Raw genomic sequence first — 25,532 nt, 5'->3', positions numbered from 1 at the left:
GGGGGTCAGAGATGGGGGGTCAGTGATGGGGGGTCAGAGATGGGGGTCAGTGATGGGGGTCAGTGATGGGGGTCAGTGATGGGGGTCAGTGATTGGCGTTGTCAGTGATGGGGGTCAGTGATGGGGGAGGTCAGAGATGGGGGGGCAGTGATGGGGAGGGCCAGTGATGGGGGGGCAGTGATTGGCGTTGTCAGTGATGGGTGGACAGTGAGAACAGCTGGGGGGGTCATTGATATGATTTCTGAGTCTGGGTGCCAGCGATGGGAGAAACGGGTCAGAGAGGTGTAGCCCCTGGACCCCGCGCCCCCTCTCTGCCTGCTCTCGTTCCCCTCCCCTTCCATAACTGGGCGGTACCGCTTTAAGAGCCCGGCGCCCACACTCAAGATGGCACCTTAAGGGTGCTTCGCAGCGCGCTGTGCGCATGCGTACATGCCCTGACAGAGGAGTGGGGCGGGGGTGCCGTTGGTTCACGTGATTCTATCGCCCCGCCCCTTCCGCCCGCCCCGCCAGAGGAGGCACCGGAGGGGCCGGGGGGCGCCGGGCCCGGGTAGGGCCAGGCGGGCCGGGACAGACGGACCGAGGAGCGGGGACGGGACAGCGGGACAGACGGACAGAGGTGCGGGGCCGGGACAGCGGGACAGACGGACAGACGGACAGAGAAACGGGGCCGGGACAGTGGGACAGACCGACAGACGGACAGAGGTGCGGGGACAGGACAGCGGGACAGACGGACAGAGGTGCGGGGACAGGACAGCGGGACAGACGGACAGAGGAGCGGGGCCGGGACAGCGGGACAGCGGGACAGACGGACAGAGGAGCGGGGACGGGACAGCGGGACAGACGGACAGAGGAGCGGGGACAGGACAGCGGGACAGACGGACAGAGGAGCGGGGACAGGACAGCGGGACAGACGGACAGAGGAGCGGGCCCGGGCCGGGCCGGGGGCAGCCCGGGGTAACGGTGCGGCCGCTCCCCCGGTGTGTGCGGCCCTGCCGTGGGTCCCGCCGGGCACGGACGGGGCCGCCGCAGCGGGAGCTTCGCCAAAGGTGGTGTTGGAAGTTGAGGGGAGTCACGGAATTGGAGAGTTTGGATCCCCGCGCCGGGCGGGACGTGCTCGTGTGACGGGAGGCAGTGACTGCCCAGTGCCAGAGGGCAGGGCTGGGTGGGATATCCGGGAGGAGCTCCTGGCTGGGAGGATGGGCAGGCCCTGCACAGGTGCCCAGAGCAGCTGTGGCTGCCCCATCCCTGGAAGTGTCCAAGGCCAGGCTGGACAGGGCTTGGAGCACCCTGGGCTGGTGGGAGGTGCCCCTGCCCATGGCAGGGGTGGGACTGGGTGAGCTTTAAGATCCGTTCCAACCCAAACCGTTCCATGATCCATGTCCTGTGTCTGCAGTGTCACCAGCCCTCCTGCTCCCAGTGCAGGGCTGACCCTGCCCCCTCAGTTCAGCCTGGGAAAGGTCCTGTGTCCTGGCTGTGTTTTCTTGCCTAAGTCACTCCTTCTCTTCCAGCAGCTCCAGGAAGCACCAGAGTGGAGGGAGGAGCAGCTGAGCCTTGGGAGAAGGTACCGATGCCACTTGTTGGATGGGTAAATGATCCTCTGGAATGCCCACTGACCTCTCTGGGGGGGATGCTGGTGGTGGGAGTGGAGAACAGCAGCAGGGATGGCATTCCCTCCTGTCTGCCCCTGCTGCAGCATGTGGGGACAGAACTGGAGTCCCCCCGGGCCCAAGTGGGTGCTCAAGGAATGCCCCTGTCTGCAGGAGGCTCCAGGAATAGACCGGGTGAGAAACAGCAGCTGCAGTTTGGGAATCCTGGGATACAGTGAGTGTTCCCAGCCTCTGGTTGTGGGAGCTTTGTTTGGCCAAGCTTTAAAACCTTCCTTACCCTGGAGGTTGTTTCTCGGGCTTTTGCAGCCAGAATGAATGGAAAGGTTTGGTTTTCACGTGTGTGCAGGGCAGGGTGTTCCAGGTGTTGGTGGTTCTGCTCCAGGCTCAGGGGTTTGAGAGGCAGGACTGGGAGCACCAGCACTTGGGATGCAGCAGAGATGTGGCTGCTGCTCTGACTCCCCTTGTTCCCAGAAGAGCTGGAAAACAGGATTGGTTTTGTTTTTCTACACTGTATGAATGGTGCTTGTGTAGAATAGAGAGTTGGTTCTAATTCTTCGGGGTGTAGCAGCCAAATCATGTTCTGGCCTTGCTGAGCTGTCCCCACCCTCTGCAGGGGCAGGGAATGGTCTCTGGTGTGTGTCCTTACACTTGGCTGCACCAAAATACCTTTTGGGACTTGGCTTTGGTCTGCCCAGGGTTTCGTGGCGCTGTCACTGGTGGATGTTCTGCAGGAGCTGAAGTGGTTTGGGAGCAGCTCCCAGCCCAGAGCAGGTGGTTTGCTGGAGCTGTGTTGTACCTGCCCCTTCTGTCCCTCCCTTGCTCTGCACTCCTTGGAGTCAGCAGCAAACTCCTTTGGTCTCTGGGTGGACTCAGCTCACCATCCTCAGCTGCCAGAATGCTCAGGGGTTGGAAAATCACCGTGGGTCCTAAAATTCCAAAGCTCCTTCCTCTGCCATGTTTGTAGGAGGTTCTTTCCCATGTCCCTCTCCATACAGCTGTGCTGCTGCTTCCTGCTGCCAGGTGCTCCTGGCAACTCCTTGGCCTTTCACGATGGGGTGGGATCTGATTTCCATCTAAACATGTCCCTTCAGTCCTTCTCCAGTGTTATTTGTTCTGTCCCGTTTGGCCCAGATTGTTTTTTATTTAAAAAAATCCTCAAGAAACCATGAGGCTGGTAATGAGTAAGAAATGGATCTATAACATGGATATATTTCAGGGAATGCCTGTCGGGGATACAGGATTCCTTTGGCCCCAGCTGCCGTGGCAGGGCAAAAGCTGGTTGTGCAATGGCCACGGTGTCACCTGCAATTAGAGGATAACGAGCTGCTTGGCACAAACAACTGGTTTATGGGAGGGGTCATGGGACAGGCTCTTGGGCTGGCAGCTGTTGGTGTGTGAGCTGGGCAGGGGTTCAGCAGAGAGGCTCCAAAAGCTGGGGAGGGGTTCAGCAGAGAGGCTCCAAAAGCTGGGGAGGGGTTCAGCAGAGAGGCTCCAAAAGCTGGGGAGGGGTTCAGCAGAGAGGCTCCAAAAGCTGGGGAGGGGTCCAGCAGAGAGGCTCCAAAAACTGGGGAGGGGTCCAGCAGAGAGGCTCCAAAAGCTGGGGAGGGGTTCAGCAGAGAGGCTCCAAAAGCTGGGGAGTCCTTGCTGCAGGGAGGTGGTGGTGGGTGCTTGGGAACATCCCCCGAGCACCAGGGCGGGTGCTGCTGCCCCTGGGTGTGGTAGTTGGTTTGCAGTGCAGGATGATTTACACAAATTCTCTTTTTTCACCTGGGAACAGCATGTTCAAGGCCGTATCTGTGGCGGGAGTGGCACCCCCCATCCTGCAGGTCGAGGAGCTGCCTGCAGCCCCCTGGCACTCAAGGCTCACTTGCTCCCTCTGCCCCTTTGCCCTGCATCCACCTTCACCCCTCCTCCTTCCCCAAATCCCATACTGTTTCTTTCCCTCTGCCACAGTCCCTCATTTTCCTCTTCCCTCCTTGTTGTGGAAGGTGGAACCAGCTGTGTCTCCAGCTGGATGTGGTCACCAGTGAGGGAAGACAAACCTGTCCCACAGAATTCTTCACCTGGGGCGTGTTCAGGTAGTGGTAGAGTTCATCCATGTGGTGTATCCCAAGCCATCTGGGTGTTGTGGGAGTGTAACAGGGCAGCTGGAGCCTTGGGTTGCACTGCCTGGGGGGGCTGGCACTGCTGACCTTGCCATGGCTGGTCACGGACTCATCCAGCAGGTTTGTCCAGGGCTCAGGTGGAGTGCCCAGTGCAGATCTGACAGTGTGAGACTGAGCAGTTTTGAGCACTTTGAATCATTCCTTTCATTATTCCCTCTGGGATAACAGCTTGCTCCTGGTTGTGCAGCACAGCCCCATGGGCAGCTGTTCCTGAGGGGCTGCCAGCCCTGGTTTTATTGGTCATGGAATGGTTTGGGTTGGGAGGAACATTAAAGCCCTTCCAGTTCCACCCCCTGCCATGGGCAGGGACACCTTCCACTATCCCAGGCTGCTCCAAGCCCTGTCCAACCTGGCCTTGGACTCTCCCAGGGATGGGGCAGCCACAGCTTCTCTGGGCACCTGTGCCAGGGCCTGCCCACCCTCCCAGCCAAGAATTCCTTCCCAGTATCCCATCTAATCCTTCCCTCTGCCAGTGTGGACCCATTTTTCCTGTCTCTCCATGGATGAATTTTGGTTTTATTTGGAACAAGGGATGCTACAGGCATTCCTGGAGTTCAGGGAGAGGAGCAGGCCCAGCTGAGTGCTTTGGTCAGACAGAGCAACCAGGGGCATTTTGGGGTGGGAGATTCCCCTCATGTCACTGTTTGTCTTCTTAATAGTCCTTTTGCCTCTTTGTGGCTTTTTCTGCAGAACATGTGGACACTGAAATGTCCCAGTTTGTGCTGTTGCCAGGTGAAAGGTGAGGTTGGAATGTGTGTCTTCCTTTGGGAGAAGGCTGGAACCATCTGTGGAAATTCAGTGAGTCCTGGGAGCAGCTTCAGTGCTGGGAGTCCCCCCGTGGTGTGTGTGCCAGCCTGTTCTCCTCAGTGCCTTGGGGTTCAGAGCTGCTGGGCTGTGATCCAGCACTTCCTACAGGCTGCCTTTATTCCTCCTTTCTTCAGGAACTTCTGTCTCTTTTTTAAACCCCCTACAAGGCAGGAGAGGGTGTGGTTCTGATTGAGGAGGTGCCTGTGAGTGGGATGAAATACACTGTTTAGACAGAAATGCGTGACATCCTGGGCAGCTGGGATGGATTTGGTGGAGAGGGAGGGATTGGAAGGTTCCTGGTGTGCTCAGCTCTCCCTGTGTGCCAGCTGTAATTCCCACTGCAGTTGGCAGCAGCTCTGGGTCATTCCTGCTGCTCCCCAGGAGCCCAGCAGCAGCCCTGGCCTCTGGCTCTCCTCTCCTAACCCTTCCCCTTGCCACAGGGAGGCTTTCCAGGCTGTTGTCCCCCAGGATTTTGTGCAAGTTGGATGCTTTTTTTTTCTTTGTGCTTGAAAATGCCCTGTTAAGTCCATTGTAGCCCACATTTCAGTATTTTGAGTGTTTTCTACCTTGTCAAACGAGGCAGAGCTGCATCTCACTGAAATGAGTCTTAACCCAACTCCATGTGGTACTGTTTAAATTTCAAGCTGTGCTGAGAAGTATCTCCTAAAAACAACACCAAAAGGAAGCTGTTCTGCTGGGAGAGACCCAGTGCTGAGTGTTCACAAAGCATGGAGTGACAGCTTTCCAGCTGAGACTTGATGCAAGGGTGACACTAAACTGGACTATAAAACATAATTGGAAATACCTGTTGAAATCTTGTTTTGCAGCCATGGCTGTCCTTAAAAAAACAAGGGGGAAAAGGAACGGAAAAGGGGAAAAAGAGGTGGTGTTTGACATGAGGTGCTATTTTATTAGTGGTTATGTGGCTTCTTTTTTTTGTCTGACAGATTTGGGCATCAGCTTTCTCTGTTAGATGTGTAACAACAAGTTCCTGCTTGTTTTGAATTCCAGGAAGACAATTAATTGTAGCAGATATGGGAAGAATGGGATGAGTGTAGGTCAGGTGTTGATCCTCTCTGTTGGTGTTCACAGGTTGTGGTGCATGGACAGTGTGTGACTGCCAGGAGGGACATTATAACCTGAAAAGTGGAAGTCAGTTTACAAAATACTACAAAATGAAGTTACAAATCTGTAACTTATTTCTTTAGGAAGTAGAAAATTATCTTATTTGCTGCCCAGAGCAGCTGTGGCTGCCCGATCCCTGGGAGTGTCCAAGGTCAGGTTGGACAGGGCTTGGAGCAACCTGGGCTGGTGGGAGGTGTCCCTGTCCATGGCAGGGGTGGGATGAGATGGCCTTTATGGCCCCTTCCCCCCAAACCAGTCTGGGATTCCATGATTCTGGGTGTTCAGATCTCCTCGTGCATCCAAGCCTTGTTGCCGTTGTTTCTGTGCTGGCTGTGCCAGGGCTGGTTTCATGGGCTGCTCCCGTGTGTGGCACCATTGGAATCTGTGGGTTGTGGGGCTGGACCCTCCGGACCCTGTCCCAGGGAGAAGATGGAGAGAGGTCCTGAAGCCTGTTGAGGGCCTTCACTGCCACCTGGGAGTCCCTGACCCCACTGCTCAGTGTGCACTTTGGCTGTGGCTCCTCCAGTGCAGGCTGTGGCCATCCCACTTGGAAATTCATCCAGTGTGCAGCCTGTCCCCATGACAAAACCACAGCCCATAGGGGTGTCCTGCTTCCCAGAGCTCTCCTGGGGAAGGAGCTGGCCAAGAGGACAGCTGTGCTTCTGATCCAGGTTAAGACTAGACCTTTTGGCTGGAGGTGGTTTTGGAGCCTTTGTCCAAGACTCTGATGTTTCCAGGATGGAAGCGGTGCCGGATCAGTCCCTAAAATGCTCCTTGATGAAAACCACTCGTGTTTATTCCAGCTGTTTCCCTCTGGGTCATGTGTTAGTCACACTCTTCCTGTGTGCTGGGAGGGCTGGTTGGTGGGAAGGGTTTGCTAACCCTGGGATGCCTGTGGATACCTGGGAGAGTCACCACGTACCAGCCACACAGGTTTGTTGGGAAAACAAGGCTCTTGAGTGATCCTTCTGTGTGGAGCAGTGACAGTGATGTCACCATCCTGGATTCCCAACGGGGCTGGGAATGGCAGAGAAGTTGTGTTTCAGTGTGGAAACTGCTGTAAATAACTGAATTTAGTCTGGAAAATACAGCTCAAAGTCCAGCAGCGACCTCCCCTCAACTGATCACAAACTACCTGTAAATTTGGTCTTTTTCATTTTCACACGGGGCTGCTTTTTGTCAAAATATTAAGCTGAAAAGAAGCTGAAAGTGGTTGTGAAGAAGCTTCTGGGAAGAGGCATCTGAGCAGAGTTTGTGGCTTTTTAACTGAGAGTTAAAATGAAAATGACAGAAAGTTTAGGAGGGAATGAATGAGGTTTCCTGGAGAAGGCAATGGATGGAGCAGGTAACTGAGGCAGTAACCAGGAAAAGTCATTCCCATTCCTAATGTGAGTTGTTGTGATGTACCTGTGCTCCCAGCTCAGCTGGATTTGTGCTAAACAGCATTTCTTCTGGCTTTGGAGGATTGGTGCTGGTTGAACAGAGCTGGCAGTGCCTGTGGTCAGAGCTGTGCCCTCACCAGGCATCACCTTGGTCCGTACCTGCCGGAGCCATGTGGAAGTGCCTGTCCTGGTTTTGGGATGGGTGTGTTTGCTCTCTGCCTCCCCTTGGGAATTCCAGTGTCCCGGGCTGAGGAGCAGCTCTGTGGAGTGCAGGATTATTCCAGCAGAGGTGCTGCTGGTGTGGCTGTGGGGACATGGGCTGTGGGTCTGTGGTACCTGAGCATCCCAAGGTGGCAGCGAATCCCTGACGTGCTGTATCAGCCTGATGTGCAGAAGTGCCAGGGAATCCCAGAACATCCCAAGGGTTCATCTTCTGCTTTCTGCCACGACCTGGTGACCTGTGACAGCACCTGTTCCCTCTCAGGGAGGATGGCAGGGCAGGGCACCCGGAGGGGGCCGTGTGAGTTCTGTGTCAGAGAACAACAAAAGAGCCCCAAACAAGCCCTAAAACAATCCAAGTCTTTGTGTTCGACTTGTGTTGGTAGAATTCCCAGTTTCCCACAAACCTCCTATTGTTCAGGCCAGGGGCCCTGGCCCAAGACAAGCAGCATTCCCGGTGTGTTTGCCTTTGCTGGAGCAGCTGCCGAGGCTGAGAGGCTGCCTAGAGTGGTGGAGTCCCACTGGCCATGCCAGTCTTGTGCCAGGGCCAGCACAGCTCTGTGCAGAGCTGAGGGGGAGGGAGAGCTGCAGGATTCTGCTCCTGCCTCACTAGTGTGAGGCTGAGGGAATGACAGAGTCCTCCTGGAGCATCCCAGGAAGGGAGCAGTCATTGAATGCTGGAATGATTTGACTTGGAAGAGACCTTGATGATTATCTACTGCCACGGGCAGGGACACCTTCCACTCGACCAGGGTGCTCCAAATCCTGTCCAGCCTGGCCTTGGACACTTCCACAACTTCTCTGGGCAAGCTGTGCCAGGTCTCACCACACAGGGAAGAATTCCTTCCCCAGTATCCCATCTAACCCTGTCCTCTGTCAGTGCAAAGCCATTCCATGTTGTCCTGTCAGTCCAGGCCCTTGAAATTTTGGTGTAGTTTCCCATCTACAGAAACAGGCTGGTTGTAGTCACTTCAGACAGCACAGGGAATTAGGACAGGGAATGACTTGGAAAAATAACATTGTCTTGCCTCCAGCAAGTCATCACTTTTCTGTCACAACATGGGAGGGAGGGCTGGTCCCTCCCTGGAGGATCCATTTGGCAGCACAACAGTGCACAAGGCTTCTGGTTAAAAATCTTCCTGCACAGGGTTCCATGTTTTGAGAGCTGGAATTCAACAGAATCCAAACCAGCTCACTTCGTTTGTCCCTCATTTGTCCTCTGCTCGAGAATGGAAATGTGTGTTTTTTTAATGGCATGTGAACCTCTGGAGTGGTGATGTTGCCCAGAGAGCTTGTGGACTCCCCATCTCTGGGAGTGTCCAAGGCCAGGCTGGACAGGGTTTGGAGCACCCTTTGCTGGTGGAAGGTGTCCCTGCCCATGGCAGGGGGTTTTCAGGTCCCTTCCAACCCAGACCATTCCAGGACTCACTGAAAAAAGCCTGGCCCTGCTGGCTCCCAGCCAGGCACCACCAGTGTTGACATAACAGCTGAACAGCTACATTTTTCTCTCCTCTCCTTTGTTTTTTCCAGTTCCAGTTGGTTTATTCTGCACGTTTTTTCTTATTTGTATCCCACTGGATCTGGTACTTGCGGGAAGGGATTGCTGAGAGCCGTGTGGGGCTGGGGAGGAGGGGGAGCCTTGAGCCATCAAGGCACGGCTTAGATTTGCTGATCTGTGGAAAAACCCCACTGTCTTGTGATCCAAGATTTTGGTTTTCCAGAGGAAACAGCCACTAGGCGGTAAACTGGCTTCTTCCCACAGCGAGAATGAGTCCAGAGGTGGAGTTGCTGCCCATTCCTGGTGTTGTTCTCCTGCTGTGATGTGTGTGTGGTGCTGGTGGAGCTGGGGACGAGCCACCCCCCTGACACGCAGGAAAAGATGCTGCAGGATTTTTCCACGCTCTGACTGGAAAACCTCAAGCCTGTGTGCTGGAAGGGCTGCTCCAAGTGTGGCAGTGCTGGAGCTCTCCAGGGTTACAGCTCACCAGTCCCACTGCCCCGGTGCTGGGGTGGCACTGGGCAAACTGGGTGGCGTTGGAGCATGAAACAAGGTGAAAATCTGGGAATATCTGGTTTGTCTGATTGGGAATCCCAGCGAGGGCTGAGCATCCTGGCTGAGCCGGGGCTGGTGTCAGGGGGCCAGCGGAGCTCCGGCTTCCTGGCTGTCACCACTGTCATCTGAGTCACTTCCAGGCTCCGTGGGGACCCTGTCGGGTTCTGCTTCATTGCTTCCCTTTTTCTTCACTGCCATGGGGAGCACCAGGACGGAGTAGAAAGCTGGAGGAGGTGGATGGGGCAGCTGGAGGAGGTGGATGGGGCAGCTGGAGGAGGAGGATGGCATCACTCCGGCGTTGGGAACATCGGGAGCCCTGGGGTACGTCTGTGTGCTGGGGGGTCCCAGCAGTGCCGGGGCCTCTGCAAAGAGGCAGCTGTTGCCCAGTGAAGATTAGTGGTAAATCAACAACTAGATAGCACAAGAATGGTGGGGGTTTTTTAAATCTTATTTCTTATGCGTGTGGTTTAGCCTGGGAAAGCATTGCTCACCTGTAGAGGGAGCGTTTTGGTAACAAAAAAATGAGTTAAACCTGTCTCTGGGCACTGCCTCGGGGCTGAGGGGGAGAAGTGGGCCCTGAATCATCCTCCTTGTGTCCTCTGTGCTGCCAGGTGTTCCCTGGGCTCAGCTGTGGCTGGAAGGTGCTGTGTTTGCTGCCTTGATTTTGGTTTTTCACATTGTTAATGAGAACAAACTCAGGGAGGGACGGGGGGCAGCAGGAAGTGCCCCTGCTCCGGTGCCGGCTCCTTGAGCAGAGGCTCCGGCTGCCTGTGCAGGCTGGGCAGGAATTGGTGCTTCTTGTGCAGAGCAAATAGGTTTAGTTGGGATACTGGGGAGAAATTCTCCCCTTCGAGGGTGGGTTGCCCAGAGAAGCTGTGGCTGCTCCACCCCTGGAATGTCCAAGGCCAGGTTGGATGGGACTTGGAGCAGCCTGGGAGAGTGAAAGGTGTCCCTGCCCATGGCAGGGAGTGGAACTGGGTGATCTTTAAATGTCCTTTCCAGCCCACACCATTCTGTGATTTGATGAGTGCAGAGATATTTTAGCCTCCCTTCCCACATACTTACACACACACACTGAGTGTTATTGGAAAATCCCTCTAAACTGTTGTGCTGCCCTGTGACAGATGAGGACAGAGTTTCCTTAGTTCTCTGCCACGGTGGATGGGCCATTCCTGACTCCTGTGCTGGCAGCTGGATCTGCTGTGTTCCCTGGAAGGAGCTCACTGGAGGAACAACACAGCACTTGGATGGCATTTAAATATTTAGCTGTTGAACACTGACTCTGAATTCCTGACTTTCTCCTGCCCTCAGCTCTCTGTGCCACGCTGTCTCTGTGCTCTCAGGCAGCTCCCAGGCCTTCCCCAGCACCTGGCTCCCCTTGGCTCCCTCTTTCCTGGGATATTCTGCACCAGCTTAATGAGAAAACAGGGCTTAAAAGTTGAGGAACAACATGTTCCACAGCGAAGAGCCCGATGTGTCACTCCATGCAGTGCCAAGGCTTGTTTTTTGTGTGCTGTCATGGCTTTTTCTGTGTAATAGGAAGTGTTTTCTGCAGAGTGTGTAATTCAGCCTGTTGGGAAGTGCTGGCTGCCTTTTCCCTTCCTGGAATAAGACTGAGCCTCATGTTTGGTTCCTCTCTTGTTCTCTGCAAAAATATCAATGTTTGCAAGAGCAAAGCACACATGGCCAGTGTGTGCCCAGGTGGGCAAGATGGGCAGTGGCATCTTGGCCTGGATCAGCAATGGTGTGGTCAGCAGGACCAGGGCAGGGATTGTCCCCCTGTACTGGGCACTGGAGGGGCCACACCTGGAATCCTGGGGCAGTTCTGGGCCCGTCATGACAGCAGGACATTGAGGTGCTGGAGCAGCTGAGGGAGCTGGGAGGGCTTAGCCTGGAAAGGAGGAGGCTCAGGAGGGACCTTCTGGCTCTCTCCAATTCCCTGACAGGAGGAGAGAGCCAGGTGGGTTCAGGCTCTGCCCCCAGAGGGAACAAGTGACAGGATGGGAGGAAATGGCCTCAAGCTGCACCAGGGGAGGTTCAGGCTGGACATCAGGATGAATTTCTTCATGGAAAGGGTGGTCAGGCATTGGAAGGGGCTGCCCAGGGAGGTTTGGAGTGCCCAGCCCTGGAGGTGTCCAGGGAATGACTGGACGTGGCACTGAGTGCTGTGGGCTGGGGGACAAGGTGGGCATTGGGCACAGGTTGGACTTGATGGTCTTGGAAGTTTTTTCCAACCTTAATGATCCTGTGAGTCTGTGTTCTTACAGAGATGTAAATATTCCCACTTCCAGGTAGCAAGACCTGTTTGTGAGTCTCAGACGTGATTTTTTTCCCCAGTTTAGTTTATTGCTGTTTTCAGAGCTTGTGTGTTTGAAGCTTCCCTGCTGTTCTGGAGAAGAGGAGGACAGACAGCAGGTCTCATGTTGTGGTCTGCTATAGGTGGCTCTTTGAGATGGCTGGGCTCCAAAACCATCACTGCAAACCTGTGGAGAGCAGATGGGGAGGTTATTTACTAAATACATGGGCAGGTGACACTTGCAAAGGAGAAAAAGGAAATATATTGAGAAGTGTTTTAGACCAAGAACTTTGAAATATTGTTGTGGCTGCCCCTTCCCTGGAAGTTTCAAAGGCCAGGTTGGATGGGACTTGGAGCAACCTGGGAGAGTGGGAAGAGTCCCTGTCCATGGCAGGATGTGGGACAAGATGGGCTTTAATGTCCCTTCCAACCAAACCATTCTGTGATTGTGTAATTAATTGATTACCTGTAGAGGAAAGCATGACTGGGCTTTTCTGTGTTAGGGGTGTGGTTGGGTGGCAGTGGGTGACACAGGATGGAACAGCTGGGATGGGGCTGTTGCTCATTTTTGGGGTGGTTTGCAGTTTGTTGTCTCATAGCCTTGGTGAAGCCTCTCTCAGGGCTGGCAGCTTGTTATCCAGCATCCTGTTTGAACCCTTTTCCAGCAGTGCACTGAGGAGCAGAGGATGGATGTAGGATCTCTGTTGGGGTGGATTCTCCTTTGTGGGCTTGGCTGCCAAATTTGTTCTTTTAAAAACTTGGGCACCCCATTGCTGTCATGTTTGTGGCTCCCCACTTGGGTTCAGAAGCCATCCTGGGACCTGCTGCTTGTTTCTAGCATGTGGCAGTATGAAATCTAGTGCAAGAGGTTTGTAAGGCTTTTTCAAAACCTTGGAATTCTTGCCTGAAATTCAGGTGGCATCGCTGCATCTACGCTTCCCATAGGAAGAGCAGTGCAGCCTCCTCTGGGTCTTGAGGGTCAAGTGTCCATCCATTTGGCTTGGAAAATGAGTTTTCATGTTTGTGCTCTGAACTGCTGCCCTTTTCTGCCAGGTTTGGAAGCTCTGGCCATGGATCAGAAGGGCTATCGCCGGGGCAGCTTCCAGAGCAGCACCAGCGATGAGGACATGCTGGAAATAGCCGGAGCATCTGTGGACTTGTCCATGGCAGATGATGACCCACCACTCGACAGGGAGATGGGAGGTAACACCCACAAGCTTTCTTTCCCCTTTCTTGTTTTTCTGATGGCTTTTGGTAGGATTTCATGGTAATGTTTTCCATGTGGATCCTGCTGGACTCTGCCCGGGATGGGCCTGGTGTTTCCTGGCACCAGGGTGAGGAGCTTGCAGGATTCCATGCTGGGTTTGATCCCTGCCTGTGTGGTTCCTGTGCTGTGAGATGTAGCATATTCTCTTCCACTGCTTGGCTTTCAGGGCTTATGGATAGTCCTTCCTGGAGTTTTCCAGAAGAGCAGCTATAGGGAAGAGCTGGCAGTGCCAGGAGGGGGAGGGATGTGAGTGCCATGGGCAGGGATGGATGACAGCACTGAGTGTTCCTGAGGGGCTGTGATATTTGCAGAGACTCTCCCCTCCCCTCTATTCCTGTCCCTTCTGCTCCCCTTAATTTTAAAGCTTTTCCTTGTGGAGAGAATCTCACACTGACAGCAAAGAAGAGTTTGTTGGTTTCCCCTGCCAGCCCTCAGCTGTCCAGAGGGTCTGTTCCCCTCCAGGAGTCTGACAGTAAATTAGTGCAGGAGGGATGAATCTGCATGGGTCTGATGAACTTTGGCACTGCACAAGCAAGTTCTGCCTGCTTTTATCCTCTGTGAGTTACCACAAGTTTCTGTAAAAGCAGGAATACCTTATTTGGGCTTCCATGCCTTCCTATGAACGTTCTTGTCCTCTTCTTCCCCTGCTTCTCTTACTGTAGGGCAGAAATTCAAAAGAAATCCCTCTGGTTTGCTTCCCAGCTGTGTGCTCTGCCTCTGGAATGGAAGACAGGCTTCCCAAGAAGGATACCTGCCAGGAGCCCAATCTGCCAGCTCTGCTGCAGGGGTTCTCTGAGGGGGGTGTGATCCTTGTCCACCTGGCTCTGGCAGAGGAAGGATCACTGTGTGGGCAGTGGCTGCATCAGCTCTGAGACATAAACACCCCCTGTGTGGTTCAAAACCCTCTGTCCCTGTGCAGAGGGATTTGTGTGCATGATTTACCTCCCAGATGTGTTGTGTCCTGGGTTCCATCAAGGTGAAGGAGGGTGATGTCAGCTCTCTGGAGTGAAAGCTGTGCTCAGGTTTGATGTGGAGACAGGAGGAGCTGAGTCCTTTAACTTTTTGTCAGGAAATTGTTATTCCATGGAGCATAGAAGCAGTGGTGGGTAACTTGAGGTGGGTTTTGCTGTTGCCCTGGAACAGCACTTGGTTGTTCCTCTCCTTGCTTGGACAGGCTTTTCCCATCTCCACTGAGGATGTTTGAAGGCCTGTGGATACTTCCATAGAAAAAGCAGAGCTCTGCCCCACTGGCATCTGTGGTTTGAAGTGATGGTGGTGGCAGCACTTCACGGGGCTTCTCTAAACCCATGAGCAGAGAGTCATGGAATCACAGAATCATTTGGGTTTGGAAAGCCCTCTGAGACAGAGTCCAACCATCCCCCAGCACTGCCAAGGCCACCACTAACCCATGTCCCCAAATGTCACATCCACATGGCTGTTAAATTCCTTCAGGGATGGTGACTCCACCGCTGCCCAGGCAGCCTGTGCCAGGACTGAACAGCCTTTCCATGAAGGAATTTTCCCTAATACCCAACCTAAACCTCCCTGGCAGAGCTTGAGGCCAAGTACCTGAGGATGGTTCCCCTGGATGAGGCTCTCTCTGTTGACAGGACACTCAAATCCATGGGAGAGGTGACACAGAAGTAAAAGAGGAAATGTAAAACAGGAGGGAGTTTCTTGCCCAAATGCCAGTTTCAGTTCACCCTGCAAATTTCCCCTGCTGACTTCAGGAGGTGTTTGCTGGCAAATGTTTGGGTGCCAGGTGTGGAACCCGAAGCTGTGGGGACACAGATTTGGCTGGAGCTGGGGAGGTGGTGACTGAGGTTCTCCCTGCAAACCTCTGCCTGATGTGGTGTTGGATGGGAACCAGGTTAGTGGTGCCTTTGGAAACCAGAACCCAGCCCTGCCCTACCCCTTCTCCCTTCTTCAAGGCTGTCCTGCAAAAGTGGTGGCTTTTCAAATTGAGAGAACATCCAAAACTGAAGCTTCCAGCTTCTGCCAGGTGCCCAGAGGAGGAAGTGTCCCCTCCTTCCTGGGGGATTTGTAAATCTGGAGTGTGTGTGTCTGTCAGAGCTCCTCAGGGCTTTCCTTGGGAGCCCTTGGGTGAGTGAGTGGCAGGCTCTGCTGGGAACCACCAGCCTTGCTGCTGCTAAAATGTACATACTCAAAGTGCTTCAGGGCTGTTTCAGCCAAAATGCTGTAAAACCAACTGCAGTGACTTCTCACACCTGTTTGTGTTACTGAAATCTCACCATGAGTAACACATTCTCTCCCTTATCTTCTCTGGTCTGGACTTCAGCATTTCATCAGTAAAACCCAACAGATAAGACTTGCCTGGATTATGATGGGGTTTTTCCATGCTGTTAACTTGTGCTTGGGAGTCAAACTTGGTTTTTTAATCAAATCCCCTGATACTTTTCTACTTTTCCTTGCAGTCCTGGCACTAAGGTAGTGGTGTTGCACCGGGAAATGAGGGAATCTTAGCAGAGCTTCCTCAAAATTCCTGTCAAAGCTGGGCTTTGCATTTTGGCCAAAGGGTTAATGGGGTGGGACAGTCTCTTTTAACTATACAGAATCCTGGAATCATTAAGTGGTTTGGTTTGGAAAGGGACCTTTAAAGGCCTTCTGGTCATCTGGCTTCCCAGAAGGTGTTTCATCTTACTGGCATCACCTTTCAGTGTCACAGTAAAGGTGCCCAGAGCTACACGTGATGTTCAAGGTGCATTTGTGCAGCAGGAATCTCATCTGCTTCTTGGAGTTAAGGAATTAGAAAAAAGAGCTGTTGCCTGGTTGACTCCCCTCAGTTATTGAGTAACAACTTGCCTAGTGTTTTCCACAGAGAGTTGAAGTCAGACCTGCTGACTGAGCACGAGGGTTTGCAGTTCTCTTCCTCCTCCCCTGATCCTTGTTTTTTGGCACTGAGTTTCTGCTTCTCCCAGTTGTCTCTCCAAAGCCAGCCCAAGACATACCCAGAACATTGATCTAAGTGTAGTCACCACTTCTACAGACCTCTTAGAAATACATGGACTAGTCCAGGGCAAGCAGAACTAACTGGGATTCCAGAGTTGCCTCCCTCCTGTTTTGAAAACAGAGAGATTTATTCATCATCTTGTGTCTTTATCCTGTTGCTTTTCTGTGAGAAACTTTCCCTGTTACTCCTCAACAGCTTAATTTGCTTAAGATCTTCTGAAGAAAATTCTGTCTTCATGGATACTTAAAACATGGTCAGTTGGACTTCACACAGTTGGACCATCTGCAGTCCTGTTGATTGTTGGAGTTTTTGGGATGAAATGTAAGATTTATGAGGGCTGATTCCTTTAGCAAGATCTGCTGGAAAACCTGCCTTACCAAGAAATGTCCCCTAGATGAGGGGGTTGGTTCTGCCAACCTTGTGACAAGGGCACGTTGCACCGATTCCGGGCTATGCCCCCGCGCCGATTCCGGGCTATGCCCCCGCGCCGATTCCGGGCTATGCCCCCGCGCCGATTCCGGGCTATGCCCCCGCGCCGATTCCGGGCTATGCCCCCGCGCCGATTCCGGGCTATGCCCCCGCGCCGATTCCGGGCTATCCCTTTCCAAGACTATTGGAACACCAGTGGCTTCCCCTGAACAGGTTAAAGGGTGTTGATGGGTGTTTGGGTGGGGAGGCAATGCTGGTTTGTGCTGTGTTTTATTCCAGTGGCCCTTTCCCCACTCAGGCAGGGGGGAGGCAGCACCAGGCTCGGGAGGAATAAGATGTAATGCCTGGGAGTCCTGGCTGGCTCTGGATGGGCTTTAGATTGTAGGAGCAAAGGGCTGTGTTACCCTTCCTCTCAGAGGAAGACTTAAACATGTTTCAGTGGTGGGAGGTCTCTTTTTCTCTATAGGATTTAAGAAGGTTTTTTCTCTTTGAGCCCTAAAGCCAAGAATTGAGGCAGGGCAAAGGGGAGGGATTGAACTGAGAGAGGGGAAGATTTAGGTTAGATCTAAGAAGTTCTTCCCAGTGATGTTGGTGAGCCCCTGGCACAGGTTGGGCAGAGAAGCTGTGGCTGCCCCATCCCTGGAAGTGTCCAAGGCCAGACTGGAGCACCCTGGGATAGTGGGAGGTGTCCCTGCCCCTGGCAGCGGGTGGCACTGGATGGTCAGTAAGATCCCTTCCAGCACAAACCCTTCTGTGACTCCACCATCAGAGATCTGGATGCACCTGACTGGCTGCTGGTGGTTATGAGCACAAACAGCATTTAGCAGTGAGTTATTAAAAGTTAATTAAAAATTGAAGAGGGAACCACAGGCTGGCACATCTCCCCTGGCTTTCTTCTTCACTGCCTTCCTCAGACAGAGCCCCGAGCAGTTATCAGTGAGACCAAAGGCAAAGTGTGGAGGGCGTAGAGTTTCAGCCTCGCAGACAATGTCTGAATGACAAGTTATCACCAGCAAATTGGAGCTGGAGAAACTTAATCAGCAGCCGCTTCGAGCTCTTGTGTGTATTGAATGGCAAGATAAAGGTGCTCACGGCCGGGGGTTGAGAGAGCGCTTTGAAGTATCCAGAGGACGAAAGGACAATCCCGTGGCTGCTGGAAAGACAGTGAGCAAAGAGCTTTGCTGGGAGCTATTGAGGAAGGAAAATGTCAGCTGGGTGGGAAAAGAAAGGGGTTTGTGTGTTAGTACATGGGTGACTGACCCACTGCTGTCAGGAGGGTGTTGATAAACGTGTGTGTTCCTGTGCTGCGTGCTGACTGGGTGCAGAGCTTTGGGAATGGGCTGCAGAGCAGGGAATGTCCCAGGGTGGTGTGCCAGGGGCATCCCTGGCGGTGGGAGGTGGGAAATGGGGTGCTTGTGTCTGGGGTGCCCCTCCATGGACAGGCTGGTGAGGTGCTTAAAGGTTGGGTTTGGTGGATCTTTGGGGTTGAACTGTTGTGGTGAAGAGGAACCAGCGTGTCGGTCAGGGTAGTCCCAAGCACAGGTCCCAGCTGGGTAGAGAATGGATGGAGAGCAGCCCTGAGGAAAGGGACATGGGGGTGTTGGTGGATGAGAAGCTCCACATGCCCTGGCTGTATGTGCTGGTACCCAAAAACCAGCAGTGCCCTGGGCTGATCCCACAGTGTGGGCAGCAGGTGGGGGATGGATTCTGTCCCTCTGCCCCCTGAGGTGAGACCCCACCTGCAGAACTGCCTCCATCTCTGGGGTCCCCAACATCAGAAGGATATGGAGCTGCTGGAGCAAGTCCAGAGGAGGCCATGGAGGTGGCTCTGAGGGCTGGAGCCCCTCTGCTTCTGGAGCCAGGCTGGAAGAGCTGGAGGTGTTCCTCTGGAGAAGAGAAGGCTCTGAGGAGACCTGAGAGCCCCTTCAGTGCCTAAAGGGGCAGAGATCTGGAGAGGGACTTTAGAGAAGGGTCTCGAGTGACAGGACAAGGGGGAATGGCTTCAAACTGGCACAGGTTGGGCAGAGAAGCTGTGGCTGCCCCATCCCTGGGAGTGTCCAAGGCCAGGTTGGACAGGGCTTTGGAGCAGCCTGGTCTGGTAGGAGGTGTCCCTGCCCATGGCAGGGGATGGGATGGGATGGTCATAAGGTCCCTTCCACTCCAGCCCCCTCTGTGACACTGATCAAGTCCGAGGGGACACTTTACCCTCCTGATTCCTGGTGCTTATGAGCACAAACAGCATTTCCCAGTGAATTTTCTCAAGCCTGATGCCCTGGGCAGTCCCAGCTCTGCAGCTCCCAATCTGCAGCACAGCAAGTGGGTTTTAATCCCGGGGAATCAATCCATTCTGCCAGATAAATTGCACTGAGTGCTGCCAGAGTGGCTCTGCTCCCCACTTTGGGGTGCAGCCTCCCCTCTGGGCCATCGGGATTCCAATCCCTGCCCAGAGCTCGCTCTGTCTGCCCTTGTCTGCGAGCCTCACCCTCTCCCTGTGCCTCTCCAATCCTGTCCCTCCATCCCGGTGCAAGGGCTGGCTCTGGTGACGGGGCTGGTGACGACATGCGGGGTGGGGGGGCGCCAGCGCCGCTGCGGGATCGGAGTCCGGAGGAGGAGGATGGAGCAAGTGCCGCTCTGAGCCCCAGGAACATCCCCTGCCCCCTGGCCATGGCATGGGCAGACCCCCAGAGGCGCTCCCGTGGGACGAGGAGCGGCTGAGCCAGGGTGAGGAGACCATTCCAGGGAGGAAGAGGAGGCTGAACCGGGGGAATGTGTGATGTGTCTGTGCAAACTGCTGGCGGTGGCTCTAAGGCTGGCAGGAGGTGGTGGATCACGGTGGGTGGGCAGTGGGCTTTCTGCTGTGTAATGGTTGTTTGCTGCCTGCAGAGCCCTGGCTGTTCAGGTTTGCTGGAGCAGGGAAACAGCAGCACAGCTTTGCAGGTGCCACGGCTGTCCCCTCGCTGCTGGCAGGTGCCACGGCTGTCCCCTCGCTGCCGGCAGGTGCCACGGCTGTCCCCTCGCTGCCGGCAGGTGCCACGGCTGTCCCCTCGCTGCCGGCCGGTGCCGTGGCTGTCCCCTCGCTGCCGGCCGGTGCCGTGGCTGTCCCCTCGCTGCCGGCAGGTGCCGTGGCTGTCCCCTCGCTGCCGGCAGGTGCCGTGGCTGTCCCCTCGCTGCCGGCAGGTGCCATGGCTGTCCCCTCGCTGCCGGCAGGTGCCACGGCTGTCCCCTCGCTGCTGGCAGGACAGTTCACAAACACTGGGGTGCGGTGGGGTGGCACAGGGCAGAGTCTGTAACTTAATGAGCCCTGCCTGGCTTTCCTAAGCCTGTGTGAAGTGGAACGTTAATTGACCTCTTCTGGGGAGGTGATTAAAGCACCAAGAAATCTGTGTTTAAAAATGAGCTGTAACAGGGTTGCTTTTCACTTGCTGTCTCTGATATTAAATTCTGATTTAGGGATCTGGACATTCCCAGCAGAGGGACCTGTGTGGTCACCTTGGATGTGTTTTGGCAAAGCGCCACTGAGCTCATTTTCCTCCTTTATTCCTATCTGGTTATCCTAGGATCCTTGATTTGCAACCAGCCAAGGCAGGAAATATGATCTTGATAAATATTTATGGCTGTCAGCCATTTTATCATTCTGGATTACTCCTGGAAAAATATAAGGATGTTTTCTCATTGTCTTCTGTCAAATGGACAGTTGTGGTGTATGGCTGGGGACCTTGGGATTCTGCTTTGGGAATAGAAACTCTGGTGCTGTGGGATGGCAGGCTGGGCTGAGTAGGGATCCAGGAGAGTGGGATCAGGCTCCAAACTGCACCTACCTGGTCTGGAGTGAGTCCCTTCTGTGTGTGGGATTACACAGGCCGTGGATGGGATCGCAGGTTGTGGTGTGGATGGGATGGGATCGCACAGGCTGTGGATGGGATCTTGGATGGGATTGCACAGGCTGTGGATGGGATCTTGGATGGGATCACAGACTAGTGTGGATGAGATCACACAGGCTGTGGATGGGATCATGGATGGCATCACAGACTGTGGTGTGGGTGGGATGGCATCACAAAGGCTGTGGATGGGATCACAGGCTGTGGCGTGGATGGGATGGGATCACATGGGCTGTGGATGGGATCACACGGGCCATGGATAGGATCATGGATGGGATCACAGGCTGTGGTGTGGATGGAATGACATCACACAGGCTGTGGATGGGATCACAAAGGCTGTGCCTGAGTGACTGAGGGTGCCATCGAGGTGTTGCTGTGGGTCCCATGACCTGCAGTCCCTCTGGCATTGCAGCTCTGTGCTCACTCTGTGCCCTCAGGGTCTGGTTTGTGGTGCTCCCTGGCAGCTCTGAGCTGGGAGAGCATTCCCAGGACAGCTCAAAGTCGCTGGTCTGGACAGTTGTTTCAGGAGAGTGAGCATGGAATGCCCCTGATCTCATCTTGCAGAAAATGCTTCTCAGAGTGTTCTGTTTGCTTCATTTAACTCTTGTTTGTTAATCCTTTAATTTAGGACAGCTGAATCTTTAATCTTTAGGAAAGATTGGAGTGGATATACCAAAAACCAATGGACTAGACAGTGAGATCCTGCTGTCTGCAGCACAGAGGTGGGAATGGCCGGGGTCCTTGGAGGAGAGTTGGTCATTCCTGTAGGAACAAAAACACCTCCTGGGGCTGGGCTGCCTGGCTTGGGGGTTGGTGTGCAGTGTGGTCACTCCTCTGCTTTTCAAGGTGGATTTGGTGTCTCTGGCATTGCTGGGCTTGGTGCACCCATCACCCCCAGAGCCAGCTCATCCCTGCGGATGTGGCCGTGGTGGTTCCCTTGTCTAGGGACAGAGTGGAGTTGAAGGCCTGTATGGATTCTGTCTTCCCAGAACACTGTCACCACCTGCCAGTAACCATCCCTCCATCCCCAGATTTATGTTCCAGCTTTTCCAGAAAGCAAGGATGTTAAATTAGTTCACTGTAGTGGAGAGGGGACCCTGGAACTGAGAATTGGGTGTGGGTGAGCGAGTCGGTGACCGTGGTGAGAGGTTCTGGTGTGCCAGGTGGGCACTGGGGGGCAGTGGCATCCTCGGAGCCTCCATGGAGCTGGATCAAACCCTGCTGACCTCCTGGGTCAGTTCTGAGGTGGGCACAGTCTCTGTGTCCGTGGCCTTTGCTGTGGAGACCTGCAGCTCTGGGCTGCAGGTGACTGGGAGGAGGCCTCAGCTCATCCCCCCTACCAGATCCCCGCTCCAGGTAACTCCCATTGCCTTGGAGGCCCTGGGCAGCACCACCCAGGTGGCTCTGGGCAGGTGGGCAGGAGGAGTTCCAGGTGCCTCAGCACTCCATGTGCTCCACCTGCTCATCTGTTGTTACCAGTGTGATTTATTCTGGTCCATCGGATTTATAGAAGAGTGCTTGGAATTTCCAGTGGGGATATTGGAACAGGGAAGTCTCTGGAAGCCTTGGTGCCAGGTTGTGTATTTCCAAGCTTTTGACCTCAAAAATGTCATTAAAACCAGGAATTCATTGTGGCTCTTGGCAAAGGTGCCCCATTTGGTTCCCAGAGCAAGTCAGGGCTCAGGGCCTGTGCACTCACTCACTCCCTCCTTGGGAAGAGCTCTGGAGAACTCCAGTGCACCATTTTTATGTCTCAAATGAAGTGAGAAGCCTTTGTAAGTGGGTTATTTTGTGGTGGTTGTCAGTTCTGTACATGACTCATCTTGTTTTCCTGCGGCTTTTTCCCTGTGAAGAGGGAGCTGTGCCAGTCTGGGAGATGGGCTTGGGAAGACATCACAGCTCTTTTCCCCTCCTGCTTTAGATGATGGCAGACAGCAGCTGTTTGAATTCCTTATTTTTCCCCTCTGTAGACACCTTTGCCCTGGTGATAACTGCAACCTAAACATGCTGAGTGAAATATCAACCATTCTCCTGCCTGGGAGTTTTAACCCTGCTCTTCCCCACCACTTTCCAGTTTTGACTGGATTTTGGTTTTTGCTCTTCTGTTTTTCCTTCTGGATGACTGGAAACACTTAATGTCTTACAGAACCATGATTTTGGGAAGGTGTACCCGTGTTAGGCATCGTTTTCCATAGGCTGGAGCAGGTTAGGCAGAAGTTGAGTGGTTTGGCTGAGTTCTTTCCACCCAGGGGAGGCTGCAAGCCCTGGTTTGGTGTTTTCCCAAGCCCCACCATTTCTGCTTTCCAGGCCCCACTGGATACTTTGCTTTCCCTGTTTCTCTGCTCCCATCCATGCCCTCCTGCCCACCCTGCTCTCATCCTCACCAGGTCCACAGGGACTCCATTCAGCTCTCCTGGGGGATCTCAAGTATTCCCTTTCTCTTCTCTCTCTCCCCTGTACTTTCCTCAGATGGCAAAGTATCCTCATGGCAAGTCCTGGATTTAGGGAAAAGTCAAAATCTAAATGTTAGTGGTGATTTACTTTGCTTTGGAATAGTTGTTTCCAGAACAACTCCATCTCCATGTGAGCTGCTGGAGCTGGGAAAGGTGTCCCTGGCTCAGGGAACAGCTCAGCGGCGTTTTGCTTCCGCTGGAGTCTGTGGTTTCCTCTCTCAATTAGGGTGTTGGGGTTTTACAAAAAGGAGGAAACTAAGAAATGCTCAATTTTCCCCATTCCTCCCCCACCAGGCTTTTCCTCGTACAATGGAGGAGGGATGAATGGCACAAGCACCATGATGGATTTCCTGGAGGAGCCTCTTCCTGGAGTGGGCACCTATGAAGATTTTAACACCATAGACTGGGTGCGAGAGAAGTCCAGGGACCGGGACAGACACAGGGAGGTAAAAATTCCTTCTCCTCCTCACTGACACCGAGGGCAGGATAATTAACTACGTCAGAGTTAATCTTTGTTCCATTGCTGGGGTAGGGAGGCACTTCCTCTGGACAGCTGGGATGAAATGATTACCCTTAGGATGGGAGCTGAGAGTTTAGTTAGAGGAGAAGGAGCCCTAAATCTGACATGTTGCACTTTGTCAGTTGCTACTTCTCTTCTGAAGACTTTTATTTATTTAAAACCTGGGTTTCACATCCACAAAGCAGCCTGGTTTTCTGCTTTCACAACTGCACTGCTGAATTGCATCTCTTTCTATTGGATTTTTTTTTTGTTTGAGAAGATGGAGTGCAATTCTTCCAGAATCTCTTCACCACTCTGCAATTAAAGGAATTTGCTGAGAAAGCAAGGGGACCTTTAAGTGAAGTGCCCATATCCCCAGCCTGCTCCTGCCTCACTGGCAGCACTCTTGGAGGGTGATGGCTGAACTCAACTTATCTGTTTCTCTACCAAAATATTCTTTGATTCTTTATTTTTTTGCCATGGACCTCACAAAGTAACTTGTGTCTTTATTAACAGAGCACAGACCCTGCTCAGGGTGTGAATAAATACAGCACATACAATATAGTGCCAGCATTTGAGTGAGTGCAGACCCAGCCAAGGGGCTCTGTGTCCCCGTTGCCTCCTACCCAAAAACTGTTCCTGTCACTGGGTTAAGAGTCCAAACCCCAAAGCCTTGTCACAGGTGTGGGGACAAAGCTGGTGCCCATCAGTGTGGAACAGGAGCTGTTTCCTGTCTGCAGAGATCAGAGAATCATGGAATGGTTTGGGTTGGAAGAGACCTTAAAGCTCATCCCATCCCACCCCCTGCCATGGGCAGGGACACCTCCCACCAGCCCAGGTGGCTCCAAGCCCCATCCAGCCTGGCCTTGGACACTCCCAGGGATGGGGCAGCCACAGCTTCTCTGGGCACCTGTGCCAGAACCTGCCCACCCTCACAGGGAAGGATTTCTTCCCAATATCCCATCTAACCCTGCCCTCTGCCATTGAGAAGCCATTCCCCTTGTCCTGTCCCTCCAGACCCTTGTCCAAAGTCCCTCTCCAGCTCTCCTGGAGCCCCTTTAGACAGTGGGTGGAAGTCAGGTCTCCCTGGAGCCTTTTCTTTTCCAGGCTGGACAACCCCAACCTGTCTCCATAGGAGAGATCAAATCAGGTCAAGGCAGAAATTAGGGCTGGCCAAAGAGGTGTGGAGTTGTCCAGGGAAAAGAACTCTAAAGGAAGTAGTTTTGGCAGCCACCAAAACCCTTCGGGATTCCATCACAGCCCTCCTGGGATCAGTGTGACATTTGGAAGACAAAACTCCAGAGAAAAGCCCAACTGATGCCCATCCAGACAGAAAGGATCCTTACTGCATTTATTCCTCATTTAGTGGATGTTAGTTGTGTGTATCAATGTGCCTTTTTATGTGGGAATAATAGTGGTGAGCTGGAATGATTCCCTTGGGAGAGGCACTCGGGGGGCACACAATGGCTGTTCTGTCCCCCTTTGTCTGCCTGTCAGGAGCAGTGAGACTGACAGGCCTCAGCTTATCCTGGGGCCTCTGGGATGGTGCTGAGTCCTGCCTCCCACTGCCACCAGTGTCTAATTCCCACCCTCTGGGACCATTCCTCTGTACTGGCATTAAACCTGCAATGTCCCCATGTCCATGTCCCTGAGAAGCTGTGGCTGCCACATCCCTGGAAGTGTCCAAGACCAGGTTGGATGGGACTTGAAGCAACCTGGGCTGGTGGAAAGTGTCCCTGCCCATGGAGGGGTTTGGAACTGTGTGATCTTTAAGGTCCATTCCCACCCAACCCTTTCTGGGATTCCATGATCCTTGATCCATCCTCCTGCACCTCCCAACCAGAGCTGGGTTTGTGGCATCAGCTGTAGGAGCAGCCGCTGTCTGATGCTTTTTCTCTCCCTCCTCAAAGTGGAGTGATGTGTAACCAAGTAGTTTTTAGAGCATTTACACCACAGTGGGTCAGAGTCCTCATGGATTTTTGGTTCTTTTTGGAATCCCCTTCCCAGATCACCAACAGAAGCAAAGAGTCCACCTGGGCACTGCTGCACAGCGTGAGCGACGCCTTCTCTGGCTGGTTGTTGATGCTCCTCATTGGGCTGTTGGCAGGTAAGGGCAAACCTCCAGGGAAGCCAATTCCTGCACTGCTGCATTGGGATCAATTCCTCCACAAGCCCTGGCAGATCCCTGGAGCAGGAGTTGTGCTGACAGCAGGGGCTCTGCTGCTGCACCATAATTCATGGAGAATTATTTTTAAGTGCTTTGAGGCCATGTTTGTAAAAAAAACCCAAAATACAAAAATGAGGCTGAGAGCTCTCCTGGACACTGCTCTGGGTCTGCTGCTGGTACAGAGCTCTGAAATAAATAAAAAGTGATAATTAAA

General features: G+C 53.6%; 1 protein-coding gene across 11 annotated transcripts in view; it reads left to right on the top strand.

The window, feature by feature from the left end:
• Nucleotides 1-496: 496 nt before the first annotated feature.
• The window catches only part of LOC139678316 (H(+)/Cl(-) exchange transporter 5), a 41,017-nt gene continuing 15,981 nt past the window's right edge, over nt 497-25,532 (top strand). Inside the window, exons 1-5 of one of the 11 annotated variants that reach the window (XM_071569031.1) lie at nt 497-616; nt 1,512-1,561; nt 12,708-12,857; nt 22,947-23,098; nt 25,159-25,258. In XM_071569031.1, the coding sequence (XP_071425132.1) occupies nt 12,725-12,857; nt 22,947-23,098; nt 25,159-25,258 (385 nt within the window). In that variant the 5' untranslated portion in view covers nt 497-616; nt 1,512-1,561; nt 12,708-12,724. Of the gene's footprint in view, nt 703-896; nt 921-1,508; nt 1,586-9,573; nt 9,680-12,707; nt 12,858-18,897; nt 19,043-22,946; nt 23,099-25,158; nt 25,259-25,532 lie in introns of those variants that run through there. The other 10 variants (XM_071569026.1, XM_071569025.1, XM_071569027.1 and 7 more) reach the window with 10 other exon arrangements.

This window comes from Pithys albifrons, chromosome 14, assembly GCF_047495875.1.
Source record: "Pithys albifrons albifrons isolate INPA30051 chromosome 14, PitAlb_v1, whole genome shotgun sequence".
NCBI lineage: Eukaryota > Metazoa > Chordata > Aves > Passeriformes > Thamnophilidae > Pithys > Pithys albifrons.
Note: the sequence above shows the minus strand (reverse complement) of the source record. Positions and strands in the feature narration are given on the sequence as shown.